This window comes from Glycine max, chromosome 6 (assembly GCF_000004515.6).
Source record: "Glycine max cultivar Williams 82 chromosome 6, Glycine_max_v4.0, whole genome shotgun sequence".
Classification (NCBI taxonomy): Eukaryota; Viridiplantae; Streptophyta; class Magnoliopsida; order Fabales; family Fabaceae; genus Glycine; species Glycine max.
In genome coordinates, this window is record NC_038242.2 from 1410952 (window position 1) to 1429781 (window position 18830).

The following is an 18830-nucleotide window of genomic DNA, read 5'->3' on the forward strand; positions in this document are numbered from 1 at the left end:
AGACTTTCCAAAGACGAGAATCCACAAATAAGATATTGGGCAGATAACGTGGCCGTAGGGACATACCGACACGACAGAAAGGGTAAATAAAGTGGACTTGAATCAATCCACGTTGGAAAGCAAAAGTCGTCTCCCCTTATCCACATCTCAGCCCCAAGTCTTAAGTCTAGTCACTGAAAATTGCTCGCACCTTCACTTCCACCCCTTGTTTAACGCTGCCTCGGCACGTGTCTTTCAATTTCGCCACGAGGACATGTCAAAGCACCCGTTGACCATGAGAACAAAATTGGTGGATAAGAAGCTGACTCAATCTGAGAGCAAGCTGACGTGGTACGAGAAAGTTGAAAGAAAATTCATGGTCATTAACCTCTTCAAGTGGCAGCCAAAAACAAATCACCTACCAAGTGAAATCTCTCTGATTGCTCCTTGACTAGGAGACCAAACAATGTTATATGATCCGTTTCAGAGCGAGAACAAAAAGGACGTAGCCGCATATGGCAATGGAACTCAACGTTCCTATATTCTTCCTCTTTTTTGAGGGCCACAATTTACGTAGACTAGCTAATCCAAAACAAAGAGGGTGCAAATCCAAATTTAAAGGATTAGATTAGGATGTCCCTGAAGTGACATCTATTTATGGATATGATTGATTGCTCTCTTTAAACTAGTATTTTCAACAAGCATTGTTGCACCCAAATGCTCAAATCTTTATTCACCACAGACGCACGCCAACTACATGGAGTCATGGACAACAAATGATTTCCAATGTAATCATTTAAGTGACTCAGTTTTGCACTTGGATAGTAGGTCTCGATAACAAATTGTACACCGATCAAACAAACTTATCATAGCGCCATTGATAAAAATAGGACATCTACAACGTCACGTTGTCCACGAATCTGGCTAACACAAAAGGTGTAGCGGCTCAGCCTCACCATTATTAACCAATGACCAACTAGTTATACATTATAAATATATAGAAAATATTATCTCCTTTAATTTTGAAGCATACATTATATTCAAATAATAGTAGAACCATAAATTAATTGGCAAGGGTCGGAAAAATTAAAACTTCTCTCCATTAGCTATAACGACACTCAGCCAATTTCATATAGGAACGTTCTGTTTCCCAATTACAGTCGATTTATTACCTTTCCAAGAAGACATTAGAGAACAAACTCGAGAGATAAAGAAAGAACTTGAATGAACTTGTAGTTCCATAGATATACAACGACTCCATGAATTACATGGATGTCTAATCAAAGAATAAGCTAGAAACACAATCCAGCCTAAAACAATTCAACGTTGAAAGATAAAAAAAAAATAAAAAAATAAAGCCAAAATGTTGATTTCTAAGCTATCAATGCAACATTTGGGTCTTTCAGTCATCTATTTATCTGAAGACCCGAGAGGCAGAAAATTACTGACATACAAAACAAGATGACAAATGATGGTAATTGGTGCTGAACTTTATTTTTTGGAGATGAAAGGCTTCACTGATTCAACAACAACCTGTTTTTGAGAACGAAATGTCAAATTAATGTGATGATTATTGATAAACGTAGACAAGTAAATTGCAAGAAATAACTATCGAATTCTTATCTATGCTTTTGAGAAAGTCACAGATTTAGATTGTCATTATACCCAACCAAAGGCGTAATCACGGGGCAAATAATAAAACAAGCAATTATACTTTTGTTGATAAATATAAGTATTATTTATCCAAGTTGTATGGTCTTATTGCATAAAAAAAAAGTTGCATGGTCTTATGACCACATGCATGCTATTAGCTCCCCTATTAGCAGGAAAGTTCATTTACAAAAACGGAGTGTGTAACAGTAAGATAAAGAAACTGAGAAAATTTGACACCAAAAGAAGAGTTTTATGTTTTACGCATTTTTTTTTCATCAAGAGAATTTATCATCTACCATTGAGAATTAGCCTAGATTTACTTGTAGTCTTACCCTGCCATCATAGGATAATGATGCAAAGATCCATGGTTCACAAGAACTCCATGTGAGCCCTGTAACATGAATAAAATATTCGTGAAGAAAAGTACATGTGAGCTTAAAAGTTAAAACCATGTAAAAATTGGCAAAAGAAGCAGAAGCTACAATTATTTGCCTTTTCGGAATGTGGATCAAATTTGACATGATGTAATTCTAAACACAACTAAAGATCATGGATTGAAAAACCTTAAGCTCTTACCATAAATGCTGTCTTCATAATCACTGTACGTATTAAGCAATGGATCAACCCATCGGGCAGATGAATTGGCTTGTCTGCTAAAGTAAGCATAGATGAATAAAAAGTAGTCCTAAAATAAATGTAATATAGTAACATCTTAAGATAATAAGATGACCTTTCAGTTGTTAACTCATCATGATTTATTGAGGCAAGCCACAAGTTGACAGTTGAATCCGTACCAGCACTCTGTAACATCCACATTCCATGAAAAATAAGTAAATATCCCCTACATGATAATTTAGTATGCAGACCACCTTTAACCAACAAATGGACACCAGCAAGAGATTTAGAAGTCATTAAAAATGCATATTTGTATGTGTGCACATGTGGGTGTGGGAAAAAGCTTCTCTAAGGCAAGTTTATATGTAAAGTAAGCAATTAAGGGTGTATCCACCTTCAAATTTTAGTTGGATAAGCTCACCATCCACTTTAACATAAATCAAGGATCGATACACCCTTCGCTTTAGAAACAAGCTCACTTCAGAGGATCTACATCCCTCTGTGTGTGTGTGTGTGAAAGAGAGACAAAGAGAGAGAGAGGGAGCGAGAGAGAACCAAGATCATTCCATCATACTCTGGGTTACACTTGACAGTCCAAGTCCTAGCAATACAAGTAATACAGACTGCCAATCAGATGTCAAATGATATCAAATAGTATATTTTCATTTTAGAAATTTTTTTTAACAGAATAAAGAAAAGTTATTTGTGCTTTAAAAGTATGATTGTCACAACATATGGTAAGCACTGAAAATAGAGCAGTAATTTCCTTCTCTGCTTTCATTTTTAGTTTACTTTCATTTTTTCCAAAACAGAGATGATTGAAAATTGGAACATAGTAGGATTCTTGGATTGGGAATATAGCTAAAATACAAAAATCAGCTTTGTAACTATACATGGTAGGTACCAATGAGTATGTCCTGGAAGCTCTTGGATGGGAACTTTAGGTTTTCTTAGATCCCAAATATGTATCCCAGACTCATGTTCTGCAGTAACCTGTACAAAACATAGCAATTCAATTTTGCCAACATGAACAAAAGGTGGCAGAATATTACTATATCAGAAGGCAGTTGCTACTATAAACTCATTGAGTAATAGACGTGAGAAAAAAACATGTAATGCAAATCAAAGTATTTTAATACTTGGAAAACAAAAACAAAAATAGTTATCTATGATGTGTTAATTTGAATCTGTAATTGAATGTGAGAGAAAAAATGCTGGCAATCCATATAAAAGCATTGGTGAATTTCAGAAAATGTTAAAGAACACATTATCACAAAACACATTATGAAACCAGTTAGTATAGACATATTATAATGAGGATCACAAATTTCAACTCTTACAAGCATGTGCTGCTTTTGGGGATGGTAATCAACACTGCATACATGGGAACACTCGATTGACATAGTCTTCCTGTGATTCAAAGAATCCTATTAGTAGACATGAAATTCCTAGAGGTACCAATTCAGACAAAAAACTAATTGATTTCAGGGGGATGTATATTTGTCTCTCCCCCCCCCCCCCCCTCCCCAATCCTAGTTGCAAATACATTCACTTCCAAAATTAAACAATATTGAATAATTTTTCAGGATGCCTAAGATCATATTACTGCATAATTCAAAGTTCAAAAAAATTAAATCAACTCCTTTCCTTGTGAAAAAAAAAATGAACAAATGCAACCATAAAATCACATTTTTGCTCAATGTGGTGGAATATTATCATGTCATCAACTAAAATAAACCAGTAAAAAACTTAATGATGTTATATGAACATTACATACTTCATTGTTCTGACATCCCAAAATTGGAGATACGATTCACAAGTTGCAGCAACAGAACTCACATCATGTGGGTTCCATGCCCCTCCAGATAACTTGTGCAGCATACCAGCGGAATCTTGCGATTGTACCTGTTTTTTTGCTCGAATTTATTGGAAGGTGTTGGAGGAACTAAGTCAAAATCATCAAAAGTTTCAGGCATTTACAAATAGTAGTGACCATAATCACACAAGTCTATGATTATTTAAGTCCCAACTAAATCTTGAGTCCTAAATTTCCGAACTACAGTTACATACAATATTATTTAACACCAACTTCCAAGAAAATTTTGTGGTGTTTGACTTGCAATGAGATTGGAAACTAAAATCAATATCAGATTTTCAAACCCAAATACCCTTAAGGGAACAAAATTAAATCCATTATGGACAATATGTATGGCCCACTACTGAGTCACTTTTATCATGAACTTACTCATCACAGATTTGTTTTAAGAAGTCCATTGACCTATATCTTCACTCATCTTCAACCATTCATTTTCTATAATGCCTCTCATTCAAATAACTTCATAAGATTCAGTAACAAAAATCACATGATAATTGTTCATATATTACAATTCAAGGAATGTATATTGTAAAATATTTCTCCAATTACTTTTGAATTTTAAATGCCTAGATAAAAGAGAAAAACTATCCGCTTCATTTTTGCACAGGACGAAATGATCTTTCATTGTTTACTTTCTCCAACACGTTTTCTTCCTCTTTCTATTTAGGATTCATTAATTCGTTCATTATAACAAATGATGGTAACTTGAATAATGATAACATGTTATTTTGTACAAACATGTGTTTCCTGTATGAACATATGAAAAAAAAATGTATGTATTTGTGTCACAAAAGGTGTACCATACCATAAAATTCATACCAGTGCAATTTTCTTTGAAACGTCTAAATTCCACAAGTACAGGTTTTCCTCATTGATGCTGATCAATTTATCATGTCTTCCAGATGGCCACCATAGAATACTGTTTGGTGGTGAATATTTAGTAAGGAATACAAATTCAAGATTGATGAATAGACTTAATTACATTTTTTATCCCCCCTAATACTTTTACAGCAGCTAAAAGTGCAATTAGTTAAAAGTGCAATCGGGTCACAATAGAGGAGCTAAAAGTGCAATTAAACCTAAATAATAGAAGCAAATTTTCCGGGTGATAGCTAAAAGGGTGGTCCAGTAGAGTAAACTAAAGAAATGACGCATTGCTTGATAGTTAATATCAGCATTTAACTATCTCCCCCACATATAAACCTAGGAAAATGACATAGCACATAATGGAAGCCAAACTCTCTAAAAACATCGTTCTAGAGTCAAGAGCAAACGGGAATTGCAAACTCACCATTTAATCTTGCCAGAATCTGTGTCAAGTGAGGTAATTCTCTCTAGCTGAGGTGAATTTAACTCGCCATATAGCTCGGGGATCTGCCATATTGCTGCCCCATACGTTTCACCTATAAATAAATAAGAACATAAAGGTAATCACAAGTCTTCCTAACCAAACCAAGAGCCTTAGAATGTAGCACAAGCTATCTCAACATACGGGAAAACACTTACAATGTGAAAATACACAAACAAAAAAGTTAAAAGAAGAGGTTAATTACCGTTAGAGTAGACGGTTGAAAAGATCCGTTGATCAAAGGGACAAGAGACAAGGTCCCAGATCTCGTTGGGGTGAGAGAACAATCCCTCGCAGAAGAGTTCAGTTCCACTCGACGAAAGCCGAATCAGATGTACCTATCATGGAACGATTCACTCAATTAATTTCTACAGGGATCAAACTAGAACAATATGCGAGTATGTACCTCATTTTCTTCTTTGAGGCTGAGAGTGCCAGCGAGGAAGCTAGTGTGATCTGTGTCTGCTTTAACATCCGATATGCACCTAGCCTATTATATAAAAGAGTATAAGAAATGGAATAGTTAATTAGATCGATGCACAAAATTCGTGAGGGTTTCGTGCCTTGGACCTGATATTTTAGACCGTATCCGATGCCTGAAGACGCAGCTTGCATTGCTCTTTCTTTTTCTTCGACGCCGAATCTAATACTACACCCGCCGTGCGACACCTCAATACAAAGTAGAGTTGCTGCTCGCTGGGTTTTTTTCTTTTTTCTTTTTCTGAAGCCGTATTTTTGGACCAGGGGAGTTGCTAGGTGCACCCAGCAATATTGCTGGTGCACCCAGCAATTGATTGAAAGTACCATTTTGCCCTTTAAAATAAAATTATAAAAAACGCAAATCATTTCCGGAACAGCTCTGCTAGACAACAAATTCTTCTTCTCTCCCGTCCCGGAACACAGCTTCTTCTCTCCCGGAACAGCTTCTTCTTCTCCCGGAACCTGCTTCTTCTCTTCTCCGTGAAGCTTCTTCTCCGCGAGGCGCGCCAAGGCTTTCTTCTTCTTCTCCGCGAACAGGTTAGTTCCCCTTCCCCTTACCCTTAGCTTGTAATGTGCATCACTGTTAGCATAGCAATGGAACCTTAGCATAACAATGGAACCTTAGCATAGCAATGGAACCTTAGGGTAGAAGACGAGAGGGGAGAAGACGAGAGTACGCCGGAAAAAATGGCGGAAATGGCTGACGGAGGAGTCTTCCGGAAGACCCCTTAGGGGTTCTTCCGGAAGAACGTTTTCCGGAAAGTCTTCCGGAAGAACACTTCTTCCGGAAGACTTCCGGAAAACGTCTTCCGGGAACTTTCCGGAAGAAGTGGTTCATCCGGAAGAATTCCGGAAGACGCCCACTTCCGGAAGAAGTTTCAAACTTCCGGAAGACCTTTCCGGAAGAACCCTTCTTCCGGAGTGTTTCCGGAAGAACCACTTCTTCCGGAAGTGGGTTTTTTTTTTTTTTTGTGTTTTTTTTTTTAAATTTTTTTTAAACAGAAATTGTTTTGTTTTTTTTTTAAATGAATTATTTTATTTATTTTGGTTATTTTGTTTTTTAGATTTTATGAAAAATGAAGTTTGGGTTTTTGATGTCATATTTTTTTTATAATTTAAATTGTGTATTTTTACTAAATATTAATTTGTAAATTAATTTTTTTTTATAAAAGTAGTTGTGTTTTTTTTGTTTATTGTTTTTTTTTAAATTAGTGTTTTTTCTTTAAAAATGAAGTTGGCTATTTTTATAATTAAAGTTGTGTGTTTTGGAAGTTTTATAAAAATACTAATTTTTTATAATTAATTAGTTTATTTTATTATAAATGAAGTATTTTATTTACTAAAAAAATTGTGGATGTTTACTAAATAATTTTTTTTTTACATTAGTTGTTTAATTTTTTTTAAAAATTAAGTTGTGGATGTTTAGTAATGAATTATTTTTATATTAGTTGTGTTTTGTTTTTATAAATGAAGTTGTTTATTTTTTTTAAAAAAAAATTAACTTGTTGATGTTTACTAAGTAATTTAGTTGTGTTTTTTTTTATAAATGAAGTTGTTTATTTTTTTTTAAAAATTAAGTTGTGGATGTTTACTAATTAATTATTTTTATATTAGTTGTGTTTTTTTTTTTTATAAATGAAGTTGTTTAATTTTTTTTTAAAAAAATTAAGTTGTGCATGTTTATTAATAATTTTATTTTACATTAGTTGTTTTTTTTTATATAAATGAAGTTGTTTAATTTTTTTTTAAAAAAATTAAGTTGTGCATGTTTATTAATAATTTTATTTTACATTAGTTGTTTTTTTTATATAAATGAAGTTGTTTAATTTTTTTTTTAAAATTAGGTCGTGTATGTGTGAAAATGATTTGATTTAAGTTAGTCTTATTTGTTTATAAATAAAGTTGATTTTTTATAAAGAAAATTGTGTATATTTTGACCGAAAAAAAAACGTGTTCGACATGATTTACAGATCATGGCCAGAACACGAGGTTTAGGTCGTGCCATAGGTAGATTTGTAGGCAGAGATAGAGCTGCTGACGAGGATGCTGGCGATGTTCCCGAGAGGCGTAGGCCTACTGCCTCAGCCCGTAGGCTACGCGTTCATCAGATGACTACGGAGGGACGTGATATGGCTGAGGACGTCGCTGACATGACTGATGATGTCCCTGAGCAGCCTACGGAGGCACCTGAGATGCGTGCGGACGCACAGGGTGCTGATAGTGGTGAGGGGTCAGATGGTGATGATGCTGCAGAGGGATTCCCTGGTGGTCCACGTGACCCGTCAGTGCTCACATCATTTGCCGAGCATGTTGCACATGCCGTGTGGAGTGGACAGGTATTTTAATTTGTTAATTATTTGTCATTGTTTATTTATTTGTTTATGATTAATTTTTTTTAATAATTGTATAATTTGTACTTCAAATCAGGAACGTCCTGATTTGAAGTTAGTGTCACATGGGAGGAAGCTGACACTGATTGGGAGGCCAGTGCCTGAGATTGAAGGCCTGGTGGCTGCCACAGGATTAAGTCCACTGATAGATTGTTCAGTTATTACTGGCGATCCTGGACTTATATCCGCATTTGTGGAGAGGTGGCACAGTGAGACTAGCACCTTCCACCTTCCAGTAGGAGAGCTGACGATCACATTGGATGATGTGTCGTCCATTCTACATTTGCCCATCACTGGCGCCTTGCACAGTTTCCACGCTCTTTCTACGGAGGAGGCCAGATTCTTGCTCACGGAGTTGCTGGAAGTGTCTGCGGAGGAGGCCAGAGCCGAGACAGCGCTCACACGTGGAGCATATGTACGATTAGGATGGGTTCGTGACATTTATGAGACCAGATGTCAGGCCCGGCGGTGGATTGTCGCAGCTCGCGCTTATTTGCTGCACCTTGTCGGTTGCACTCTTTTTGCTAATAAGAGTGCAACATACGTGCATGTGGTCCACCTTGACGCTTTCCGGGACCTCGCTCATAGTGGTGGTTACGCTTGGGGGGTTGCCGCGCTGGTTCATATGTACGACCAGTTAGATGAGGCTTGTAGGACCACCACCAGACAGCTTGCGGGGTACTTGACGCTATTTCAGGTAAATTTTGTGTTTATTAATATGTTAGGTTCGATTATGATTTAAACATGTTTTTATGTTATGTTAACCTCAATTATTGTGTAGTGCTGGATCTATGAGCACTTCCCTAGTGTGCATCAGTGCGTGACTGACGACACATACCAGGAGACGTCCCCACGTGCTTCCCGGTGGTTGACGTCGAAGGCGCACATGAAGGGCATCACAGGAGCACCCTACAGGGCACGTTGTGATGGTTTGACCGTCACAGATGTGTCCTGGTTGCCGTACACGGAGCATCGGGGTGTTAGGGCGTTTCAGGAGATTTCATCGTTCCAGGGTCAGCTCAGATGGGGTCCTATGATCGTCGCAGTTCGACCGGAGAGGGTGGTACGCCAGTTCGGTTACATCCAGAGCATCCCTCCGCCGCCTGTTAGTGCACGATTGTCACAGGAGCAGATAGATGACAGGTGGATGGAGTTTGCGGATCACTTACTACCTGCGGGTCAGCCTTGTTTAGTGCCTGGGCAGGTATCTGCGGATTACATTGAGTGGTTTTTCCGCATATCTCACCCTTTCATGACACCGACCCAGGCAGCTGACCAGCAGAGGGATGCACCAGCTGCAGACCCTGAGGACTACATACAGCCGCCCAGCCCCCAGGTTCCAGTGGCATTTGACCCCCCTCCATATGTGGTAAGATTATTTGCGCGTTTAATGTTTTATGAGTTGTTGTTTATTTTGAATTTCATAATAAATGTTTTTACTGACTTTGACAGGATGATTACGAGGGATATGAGGCGATTGCACAGAGGTTGGAGCGTGTGCTCAACCTTAGGATAGTCACTGCAGGCACAGAGTTATATGACATTATGCAGGACTGCCTGACGATCGCGAGAGGGGGACCCAGTGCTGATGGGACGGTCAGGGCTCGTCAGAGACGCCGCACGGACCATTGATCATTGTATTTATATTGTTGTGTTGTAGTTGACATGAATATTTGTAATTATTACAGTTTTTGTTTAATATAGTTGGCGTGTTTTGCACAGTTTATTATTTTATAATATAGTTTGTTATTCCGATTGTTTGTGGTCCTTAAGCGAAGTTTACGGTTGTTTTAAATTTATTTTTAAAAAAAGGGAACCTAGAATCATGAGTTTTGTTTGTAAGAATTACATAAAAAATAAAAGTTTTTAAAATAATTAATAAATCAGGAAATAGTCCCGTTCCCCAGTTCTCATGTTTGGACGTCAAAGAATCCAAAAAAAATAGTCCCGTTCCCCAGTTCCGTCAACTAACACGTCAAAACAAAGCCTCAAAATCGAAAAAAATAGGAAATGAACCCTTTTTCCATGTTCAAGTATCCATGTTTGGGATTTTTTTGCGTGGGTGTGCCTGTGCCCTGAGACAATGGAGGGCGGCCATTTCTCATGTTTGGACGTCAAAGAATCCAAAAAAAATAGTCCCGTTCCCCAGTTCCGTCAACTAACACGTCAAAACAAAGCCTCAAAATCGAAAAAAATAGGAAATGAACCCTTTTTCCATGTTCAAGTAAATAATTACTGTAATAACCGAATTCATGATTGGCCTAAAGCAAGCAGAGCTAGCATGCACAGTTCCATTATAGGCTACATAACAGCATATTAGACCTAATCATCTTGCTTGTTTACAATGTGATAAACGGATTAATTAAAGGATCCTAAAAAAGATCAAATCTTCCAAATGCACAGAAGCTCCACGATCACAATCTTCAAAACCTATTCATTAAAGAAGCAAGAGAGTTCATTAAAGTTCAAACTTGGAATATTCTTATTCCCCTTGTATTCTTGTAACTCTCGCAAGCATACTCATCGTCACCATTAAAACGCATTCACGCATAGAAGGCGGCGCGCACATTCTCCAAGCAATTAATAGCCACCTTAAGTTACATATGATTCACTCTCATCATCGTATATTCCTATTTCGTATTCATATAAATTGCCAACTTCCTTTCATATTCCCCACGTTCTACTACTGTTTCAGCAAGGAAGGGACTTATAATCCTTCTTCAATACTTCAACGTCTTTATATATCTTCGTGTCTGGAGCATGATCATGGAGTCTCAGCCACTTATGGGTTGGAGCTCTTTCTACGAAATAGATGAAGAACCATTTCCATTTACGTGCCAATTTTCTTACAGGTAAACTATGAATGTCATTATGTGTTGTCAATTATGACAATGATGTATGCTGTACGCGTAAATGATTTTTGTTGGACCAACAATTTCCTTGCTTAACCAAACGAGTAGTTGATAATATTAATTGGTTAGTGACGGGTTACAACGAATTATATCGCATAATGAATACAAATAAATAAACAATGAATGTTTAGTCTTCATTTAGGTCTACATAGTGTGTTTTGAATGACATCAAGCTTGTGTATTCCTGCATTCTACTAATATATGGAATTGCCCATTGCTTTGCCTGAGAATAACAATTGGTTGACCACAACAGCGCTGGGGGCGGCAACGGACAATGGTCTTTCAAATAAACCTGTTGTACATGAACAAACATTATATCATGCGCTGACCGTGCCAAACGAACAAGCGAAGTCATTGCATAATTGTTACACTAACTATATTCAATGTACCTGAACAAAATGATTTCCAAACACGTGACCGACACATATGATGCGGTGGCCAGAAGAGTCAGGTGGTGGTTGACTTCTAAGAGGGAAAAATGTCATGCTTTGTTGTTGGGACAACGATACAAGGATTACGTTATACCGTGAAGCAATCACATATCCCATGTCTGTTATATCCATCCACTTGTCCACACTAACCTGAATGAACCAAACATACACATGTAAGTAATTTAAACATTGTTATAAAAAAAATTAACCTAAAAACATACCTTTGAAAATCCATCAACAAGTAGGGACAACTTTAATTGTTCAAATCTCTCTGTGCCACCGAAGAGGTTCATGTACTCATGCGACCACCTGCCAAGTTCTTTAAGCAATTCATTACGCACTAACGGCCACGAATCTTCCCCCATACCTAATAAAGCGCCAATGGACCGATATCCACAGTTACCGTCCGCTTTCACATCCACAACGTCACGAATGAAACCTTGAAAGAATGACGCAAATTGATCCAACATCGGGATGATCCTTGTTGGCTGACGCGGTTGAGAACATGATGCACTTCGTTTCACTGGAGAGTTGCTGCTTTGAACAGAATGAAAAGCATCAACATACTCCCAGTAAGACGGATCACGCTTTGTGGATGTTTGACTTCTTTTCATCGGTTTCTTCGGTGCACCTTTAGTGTTCACCTTTGATGGAGGAGGGCACATAGAGTTATGATCAGGGTATGCGATTTCTCGAAGTTTACTCTTCAGATTTACTTTGCCAGCCACATCAAGTTCATCAAACCTTTTAGATATGACCTCTATTTCTTCCTTGATGGTGACTTCCGTCTCACATAACCCTTGGTCTGAAAAGCAAAGTCTCCTCCAAAAAAGATGGACTGACTCCAATGGGATGCTGCTAGCAGTATACCTAGAAAGCTCACATGCACAAGGAAGCCGTGCGTGCTTCTCATCACACAACCACAAGAAGAGAGATTGTTGCCGAGATAACGTAGACGGTCAATCTCAGAAGCAATCTGATTTAAAGCATCCCTCGAAACCATCCAAGAAGCCTCTTGTATAAGGTTTTTTTATATACATGGCCAACCACATGCGTACTGGTTTCAAAGGATGCTTTAATTTCGACGTGTTGCAGCGTGATCATGTTGTTCATGGCATCCCAAACACTACATAGGTCTCCAACGCTATTTTGTAGTACTCTTTTGAGAGCCCAATGAGCTGATTCAACCCTACATTTAAAATACACAACAAACATGAAAATATACAACAATTAAATACCATTTAATATTAATCGTTACTAACAAATAAAATCAGTTGTTAATACCTGTTTGTTGTTGTGTTGCCTAGGTGCATGACCTTATTCGTCCATGCTGTAATAAATTTTTCCTTGTGGGGGATAATCCATGTGTCGTTAACATAGTCAACGAACATCGGCCAAGGCGAACAAGCAACTTGAAACTTCTGATATGACTCATGGAACTCGTATTCGGACGGACAATCAACCAAAGTACCCCAGTTATCCATTACATAGTCCCACGCATTTTTTTCCCCGATTAAAGATTTGCACTTCGCCTTCACATTCTTATCGATATGAAACCTGCACAACAAATTAGTAGACTCGGGAAACACAGTTTTCACTGCATTCATCAGTGCTAGGTCTCTGTCAGTGACAATAACAAGAGGGAGGCGATCGTGTCTTAAAAATAGGCCTCGAAATCGTTCCAAAGCCCATACAATATTATTAACACGCTCAGCCTCCAGATATGCAAACCCAGCAGAGAATGTCATCGCCGTTGGTGTCACTCCAACAAAGTCAAGTAGTGGGAGTCTGTACCTGTTTGTTTTGTAGGTACTGTCTATAAAAAACACCAGATGACATGCATTGCATAACTTTACTGCATCTGGGTGACACCAAAACAGATCACGCACCACAACTTCATCCTTCAATCTATGCCAATGAATGTATTGATCACGTTCGAGAAGCTTCATCAGATGCTGCATTTCGGTATCAGCTCCTCTTATTGAAGAACGATATGCACTTCTTGCATTGTAAATTTGCTTTATCGTGGTGTAACTGTCGGCATTGTGTTCCTTCAACGTTAGCAAGATGTTTTTCGGTTTCACCATCGACTTTGTCATATCAGCAATAATTTTCTTTTCTTCCTTAGTCAATCGCCCGGCGTATGGATGTCCAACTAAGGACTTGCCAATTCATGATTATGAATCCCACAGATCAACTTCACCATCCAACCTTCCCCTCCACGCACTGGTTTCCCACGAAGCCTGAAGGGACAACCACATTTCCTACTCCCGGTGTCTTTTCTAACGAATTCTTTATTTCTACACTTGTACGTACCACTCCTTTCACACCCAATTAACACAAATGAACTTCTTCCTCTGCTACCGGTCTCTGTGTCAGATCTCATAATCACTGCAACAAATCCATTTTCATGGGCAACTGTTCGAGCCCATTGCAAAACATCATCTCGAGTAGCGAATACCTACAACGCAACCCTAACACATTAATTTTCATACAAACCATCAATTCAACCAATGACTCAAATTATCATGATTACCTGAGATGTATTAAAAGCATTTGAACAATCGACATGTGGTTCATTCACTCCACATTCTTCTTGATTATCATAATCATAATCCATATGAACTTCTTGTGACATCGCAAAGTCATACCTCCATTGATCTTCGTCCATCTTAAGGACATATGCATCATACACAAGTACATTCAAATTATCATATAACCACATCCAAAAATTTACTACACCTTAAATAACAAACATATTAATAGGACATATGCATCATACACGACTATATTAAAATTATCACTATATTCTAAATTTATAACTACATTATTTACTTAAACTAAACTTATCACTATAATAAACAACTAATAAAACATTTTTGTACCATTATACATTTAAGTTACCTAAATCATTTAATATTATACCATTATACCTAATTAAATCAATAATCCACAACATATATAAAACAGAAATAAAAAAAAATTATAAAACAGAAATATATATATATATATATACCATTATAAAACAAAAAAATTATAATCCACAATATATATCATTATACCTAATTAAACCAATAATTCATTATTAACTAACAGAAATATATATATAAAACAAAATTAAAAAAAATTATAAAACAGAAATTAAAAAATTATAATAATTTAACATTCGGAAGAAGGTCTTCCGGAAGTTACGAAGCCAATTCCGGAAGAAGTCTTCCGGAATAGTTTCCGGAAGACTTCTTCCGGAATTGGCCTTCAACTTCCGGAAGACCTTCTCCGGAAGTGGTCATTCCGGACCTTCCTCCTTCTGTGCCTAAAATTTCTTCCGGATACACTTTTTACTGTTTTTCTTCTCTAAAAACTAACCGGAAAACGAAATAAACGCGTACCTCCGACAAAATAGGAACAACAGCCACTAATAAAACTTCAAATACGGAACACGGGACCACCAAATCTTCAAATACTTCACTTCACGGGACCACCAACAGACTGCTGAAGGGACCACCACCGAAACAACAGCAAACGGAAGAAACAAACAAAGCAAACGGAAGAAGAAACAAAGCAAACGGAAGAAGAAACAAAGAAAGCGCAGTAAAACACAGCCTGAAGACGTTAATTTAAAGAAATTTACACAAGGGCAAAATCGTCATTACGTACGCATTAAAAAAAAAAATAACTTCCGGAAGAAGCTTCTTCCGGAAGTCTTCCGGAAGAAGCTTCTTCCGGAAGACACTGGAATTCTTCCGGAAGAAGCTTCTTCCGGAAACATTCCGGATGACGTTCTTCCGGAAATTGTCTGTGAGTTTTTCCGGAAGACACAAATTATTCTTCCGGAAGAAGGTTCTTCCGGAAACTTTCCGGAAAAATTATTTCCGGAAACTTTCCGGAAGAACCTTCTTCCGGAAGAATAATTGCTGAAGGGCAGTTTCGCCACTTCACTGTTTGCTGGGTGCCCCAGCAATAATGCTGGGTGCACGTAGCAACTCCCTTGGACCAGTTGTGTAGGCATTCGCAGTAGTTACAATGGGCTTTGAGCAGAACACTATTCATTAAAAAAACCCATTAAGCATTTTAGGCCTCTTCCTAAAAAAACCCATGAAGCCCGCTATGCATAATACAAGGGAAAAAGAAAAGAAAAGAAAAGAACAGAACGAAAGAATCACCTGACAAAGAAAGAGAGGAAAAGTATATAGAAGAAATTTTGGTGAGACTTATCCCATCCATGCTCAGGAATCAAGAAATAGTCCTTTTCAGTTTCATTCACTACGTATCAATCACCTTCTCCTTCCACCAATCTTCAGCCTTAAAAAACTTGCAAGAAATAATACGGCATTGGAACGTTCTATGGATCAGATCATGTTTTTGGTAATTCTGTACGTTTAGAGCAAGTGGTGCATGTCCTCTTAACCGCTGCATGGTGGCAAATTAATCCAGCGCCAAAATAATGGGCTATGGGATAAATTTGCATCCGCTCATGCACCACTTTCTGAATGTAGACGTGGTATTGAATAACTGCAGAACCTAATTCGGCCTTTTATAAGTTTTATTACTTGATTAAAATTCACTTGTCAATTGTGATTTGTGAAGTTCTGATTGTTGAAATATGTATACAAATCTTAAGTTAATTATATAAAATTTTGAAAAAGTAAAAAAAAATAAAAATTCTTTAGTATTTTTCATGAGTTTAAAAGAAAAAAAATATATCTGAAAAGGATTATGCCATAAAAAATATTTTTAACAAATTTAAATTATGTATAATCTAATTCTTCTGTTTTCTTTTAATCTTTCCCTATCTTTATAATCTTTTTTACTTTTTTCATGCGGTGCTTCTCTTATTTCCGTTCGAACGCCTCGTGTGATAAGCCCGTAAATATGAAAAAGAATAATGATATTTTTTATGTTTGAATGGAAAATAAAAGATACAACAGAACAATTGATTTTATACAAAAAAATGGTTTTTCTTTAGTTTACATTTTTCTTCATTCAAATAAATAAAGGATAAATGAACAAGCAATCAAGTATGCTCATCATACTTATAATATCTAAAAAAGTAACAGATTTTAGCATTTTTTTAAATGTTAGTTTTTAATCTTTTATATTTTTTATTTTTATTTTTAATATATTTATCAAATTTATTAATTATCTTTTTTAAATAGTTTACGATTTTATTGCTTTTCTATTTTATTTTTTACAATTTTTAGTTACTTTAACCATTATTTTAATTGAACATTTATAATTTAATAAATTAATTTTTCAGCTTTCAATTATTAATTTTTAATTAGATTTTCGGCTAGTTTTTTTTTAACACAGCCCAAATATAAAAGTGTGTTGTTAATTATAGGAAAATCACAAAGGATTTTGTTTATAAGCAAATAAAGAGGAAGTTAAATAGAAAATTAAAAGTAAAGATTTCTGACAAAAAGAGAGAACTAATAATAATAATAATAATAACTGAAAATTAATTGAACTATAAACCACCAAACTGAAAATTAATTTACTACTACTCTTAGACTAATTAAAATTTACAATAATTAGTTTAATTTGATTTTGATTGATTTTCATTAAAATATTATTCCATAAAAATTTATATACTTTTTTATTTTTGAAATCAAATTATATTAAAAAAAATCTTATTAATAATCTATATAAAAAATTAACATGCTAAACATTCTATAAAAAAAATATGCTAAAATTTCAATTTTGGTTAAATCAACTATATATTGAAAATGTCATCAATAAAATAATATGAAACCCAATTGATATTCATATAAAAAATATTTAAAAAATGTAACATTAAAGTAATATATAAGTGTTGTAGGTTGATTTGAATTTAGAAACATAAATAGCAAACTCAATTTTGATTTTAATTTTTTTTAAAAAAAATTGGTTTTTATTTTGAATTTGTTTCGATTTGACCACCCTTAATTTAAGTGAAAACATTTGTGGTTTTTACATTAAGGAGATCATCCAACTAATAATAAGAAATTAATATCTTTTTAAGATGTGGACTTTTTTTATTTGCAATGAGACGTGGAGATTATCAAATTCTAAAATGTAGAGATGACACCTAAATTTTGCCTAACTATTTATTACGTTAAAGATATAAAAAAAATTATTTAGTTTTGTAAATAATTTTAAACATATAATAAAAGTTCGTATTTTTACCTCATATGTCCATGTATGGGCCATCGTAGCTATACCTAACTTTACTGCCGGTCTAACCTAACCTAAGTAAAATAATAATTGGTTAAGTTTACGGGATTTGATTGAAAATATCAAATTTGTCAATCACATACCCCAAACTGACTTGATTATTCTTGCAGCAATGTATATCACTTTATATAATAGAAAATACCAATAATTATGACATAAATAAATTTTATTCGTGAAACTGCAACTATATACTTTATTTTAAATTTAAATTAAATCATAAATGTATGAATGAAATAAAGGTGTATTTTTAATTAGCATATATATATATATATATATATATATATATATATATATATATATATATATATATATATATATATATATATAAACTGAAATCTTAAGGAAATATAGTCATTAATTATTTTACTTTTATATTTATTAAATCAAATTAAGCATAAATGTTAAATTAAAATAAATTTTATATTTATTACTTTCCTTTTTATTTTATTTTGATTTTTTTTTTACTATTTTTGTTGCAATGTATACTACTTTGTATAATAATAAATTATATATATATATATATATATATATATATATATATATATATATTTATAAACTGAAATCTTAAATATAACATAAACATTAAATTAATCATTAATGTTTTTCTTTTTATATTTACTAAATCAAATTATTCATAAATGTCAAATTAAAGCATTTTTTTACTTTCCTTTTTATTTTATTTTGTGACTATTTTAGTGCACCTAAAATTACAAAAATGGCCATTCAGTTTTGGGGGGATTTTTTTTTGCAGCAAGGTATACTACTTTATATAATAATAAATAAATAATATAATAATAAATTATATAGCAAATTTAATTTAATAAGAAAATATAATAATTATTTATCAGGACCATTTTTTTAATTAATGAGTTACTAGTCACACACTCTTTTGATTATGTTATTTTTTATTGTTTGAAATTGATTAAAAAAAAA

At 35.0% G+C, this 18830-nt stretch overlaps 1 protein-coding gene and 1 long non-coding RNA gene across 7 annotated transcripts; both read right to left on the reverse strand.

The window, feature by feature from the left end:
• Window positions 1–1199: 1199 nt before the first annotated feature.
• LOC100791684 (WD repeat-containing protein DWA2) lies at window positions 1200–6575 on the reverse strand. 6 transcript variants are annotated; one of them, XM_003527354.5, is made up of 13 exons: window positions 6042–6575; window positions 5878–5961; window positions 5677–5809; window positions 5415–5526; window positions 4943–5042; window positions 4025–4152; window positions 3588–3657; window positions 3152–3240; window positions 2803–2848; window positions 2363–2433; window positions 2209–2282; window positions 1965–2023; window positions 1200–1512 (listed from the first exon to the last, which is right to left on the reverse strand). In XM_003527354.5, exons 1-13 carry the CDS (start codon window positions 6558–6560, stop codon window positions 1471–1473), a joined length of 1527 nt encoding a protein of 508 aa, XP_003527402.2. In that variant the 5' UTR covers window positions 6561–6575; the 3' UTR covers window positions 1200–1470. The 6 variants fall into 6 exon arrangements, 3 of the variants coding, with proteins under 3 accessions (XP_003527402.2, XP_006581142.2, XP_040872181.1); XM_006581079.4 differs by having other exon boundaries at window positions 2209–2433; XR_005891928.1 differs by lacking the exons at window positions 1200–1512; window positions 1965–2023 and having other exon boundaries at window positions 2214–2282; window positions 2642–2848.
• A 4870-nt stretch (window positions 6576–11445) lies between these two features.
• Window positions 11446–11705, reverse strand: LOC121175035 (uncharacterized). Its single transcript, XR_005891935.1, has 2 exons — window positions 11643–11705; window positions 11446–11545 (listed from the first exon to the last, which is right to left on the reverse strand). It is a non-coding gene; the product is annotated as an uncharacterized lncRNA (long non-coding RNA).
• Between the last annotated feature and the right edge of the window lie 7125 nt (window positions 11706–18830).

Bases quoted from the DNA above. Each gene is read 5' to 3' on its own strand.
- LOC100791684 (XM_006581079.4), bottom strand. From the start codon at position 6,560: ATGCTAAGGTTCCATTGCTATGCTAACAGTGATGCACATTACAAGCTA. The intron at 3,241-3,587 runs GTAAGAGTTGAA...TGTTTTGTACAG, and splicing joins CCCAAAAGCAGCACATGCTT to GTTACTGCAGAACATGAGTC. The intron at 2,024-2,208 runs GTAAGAGCTTAA...TTCATGTTACAG, and splicing joins TTATGAAGACAGCATTTATG to GGCTCACATGGAGTTCTTGT.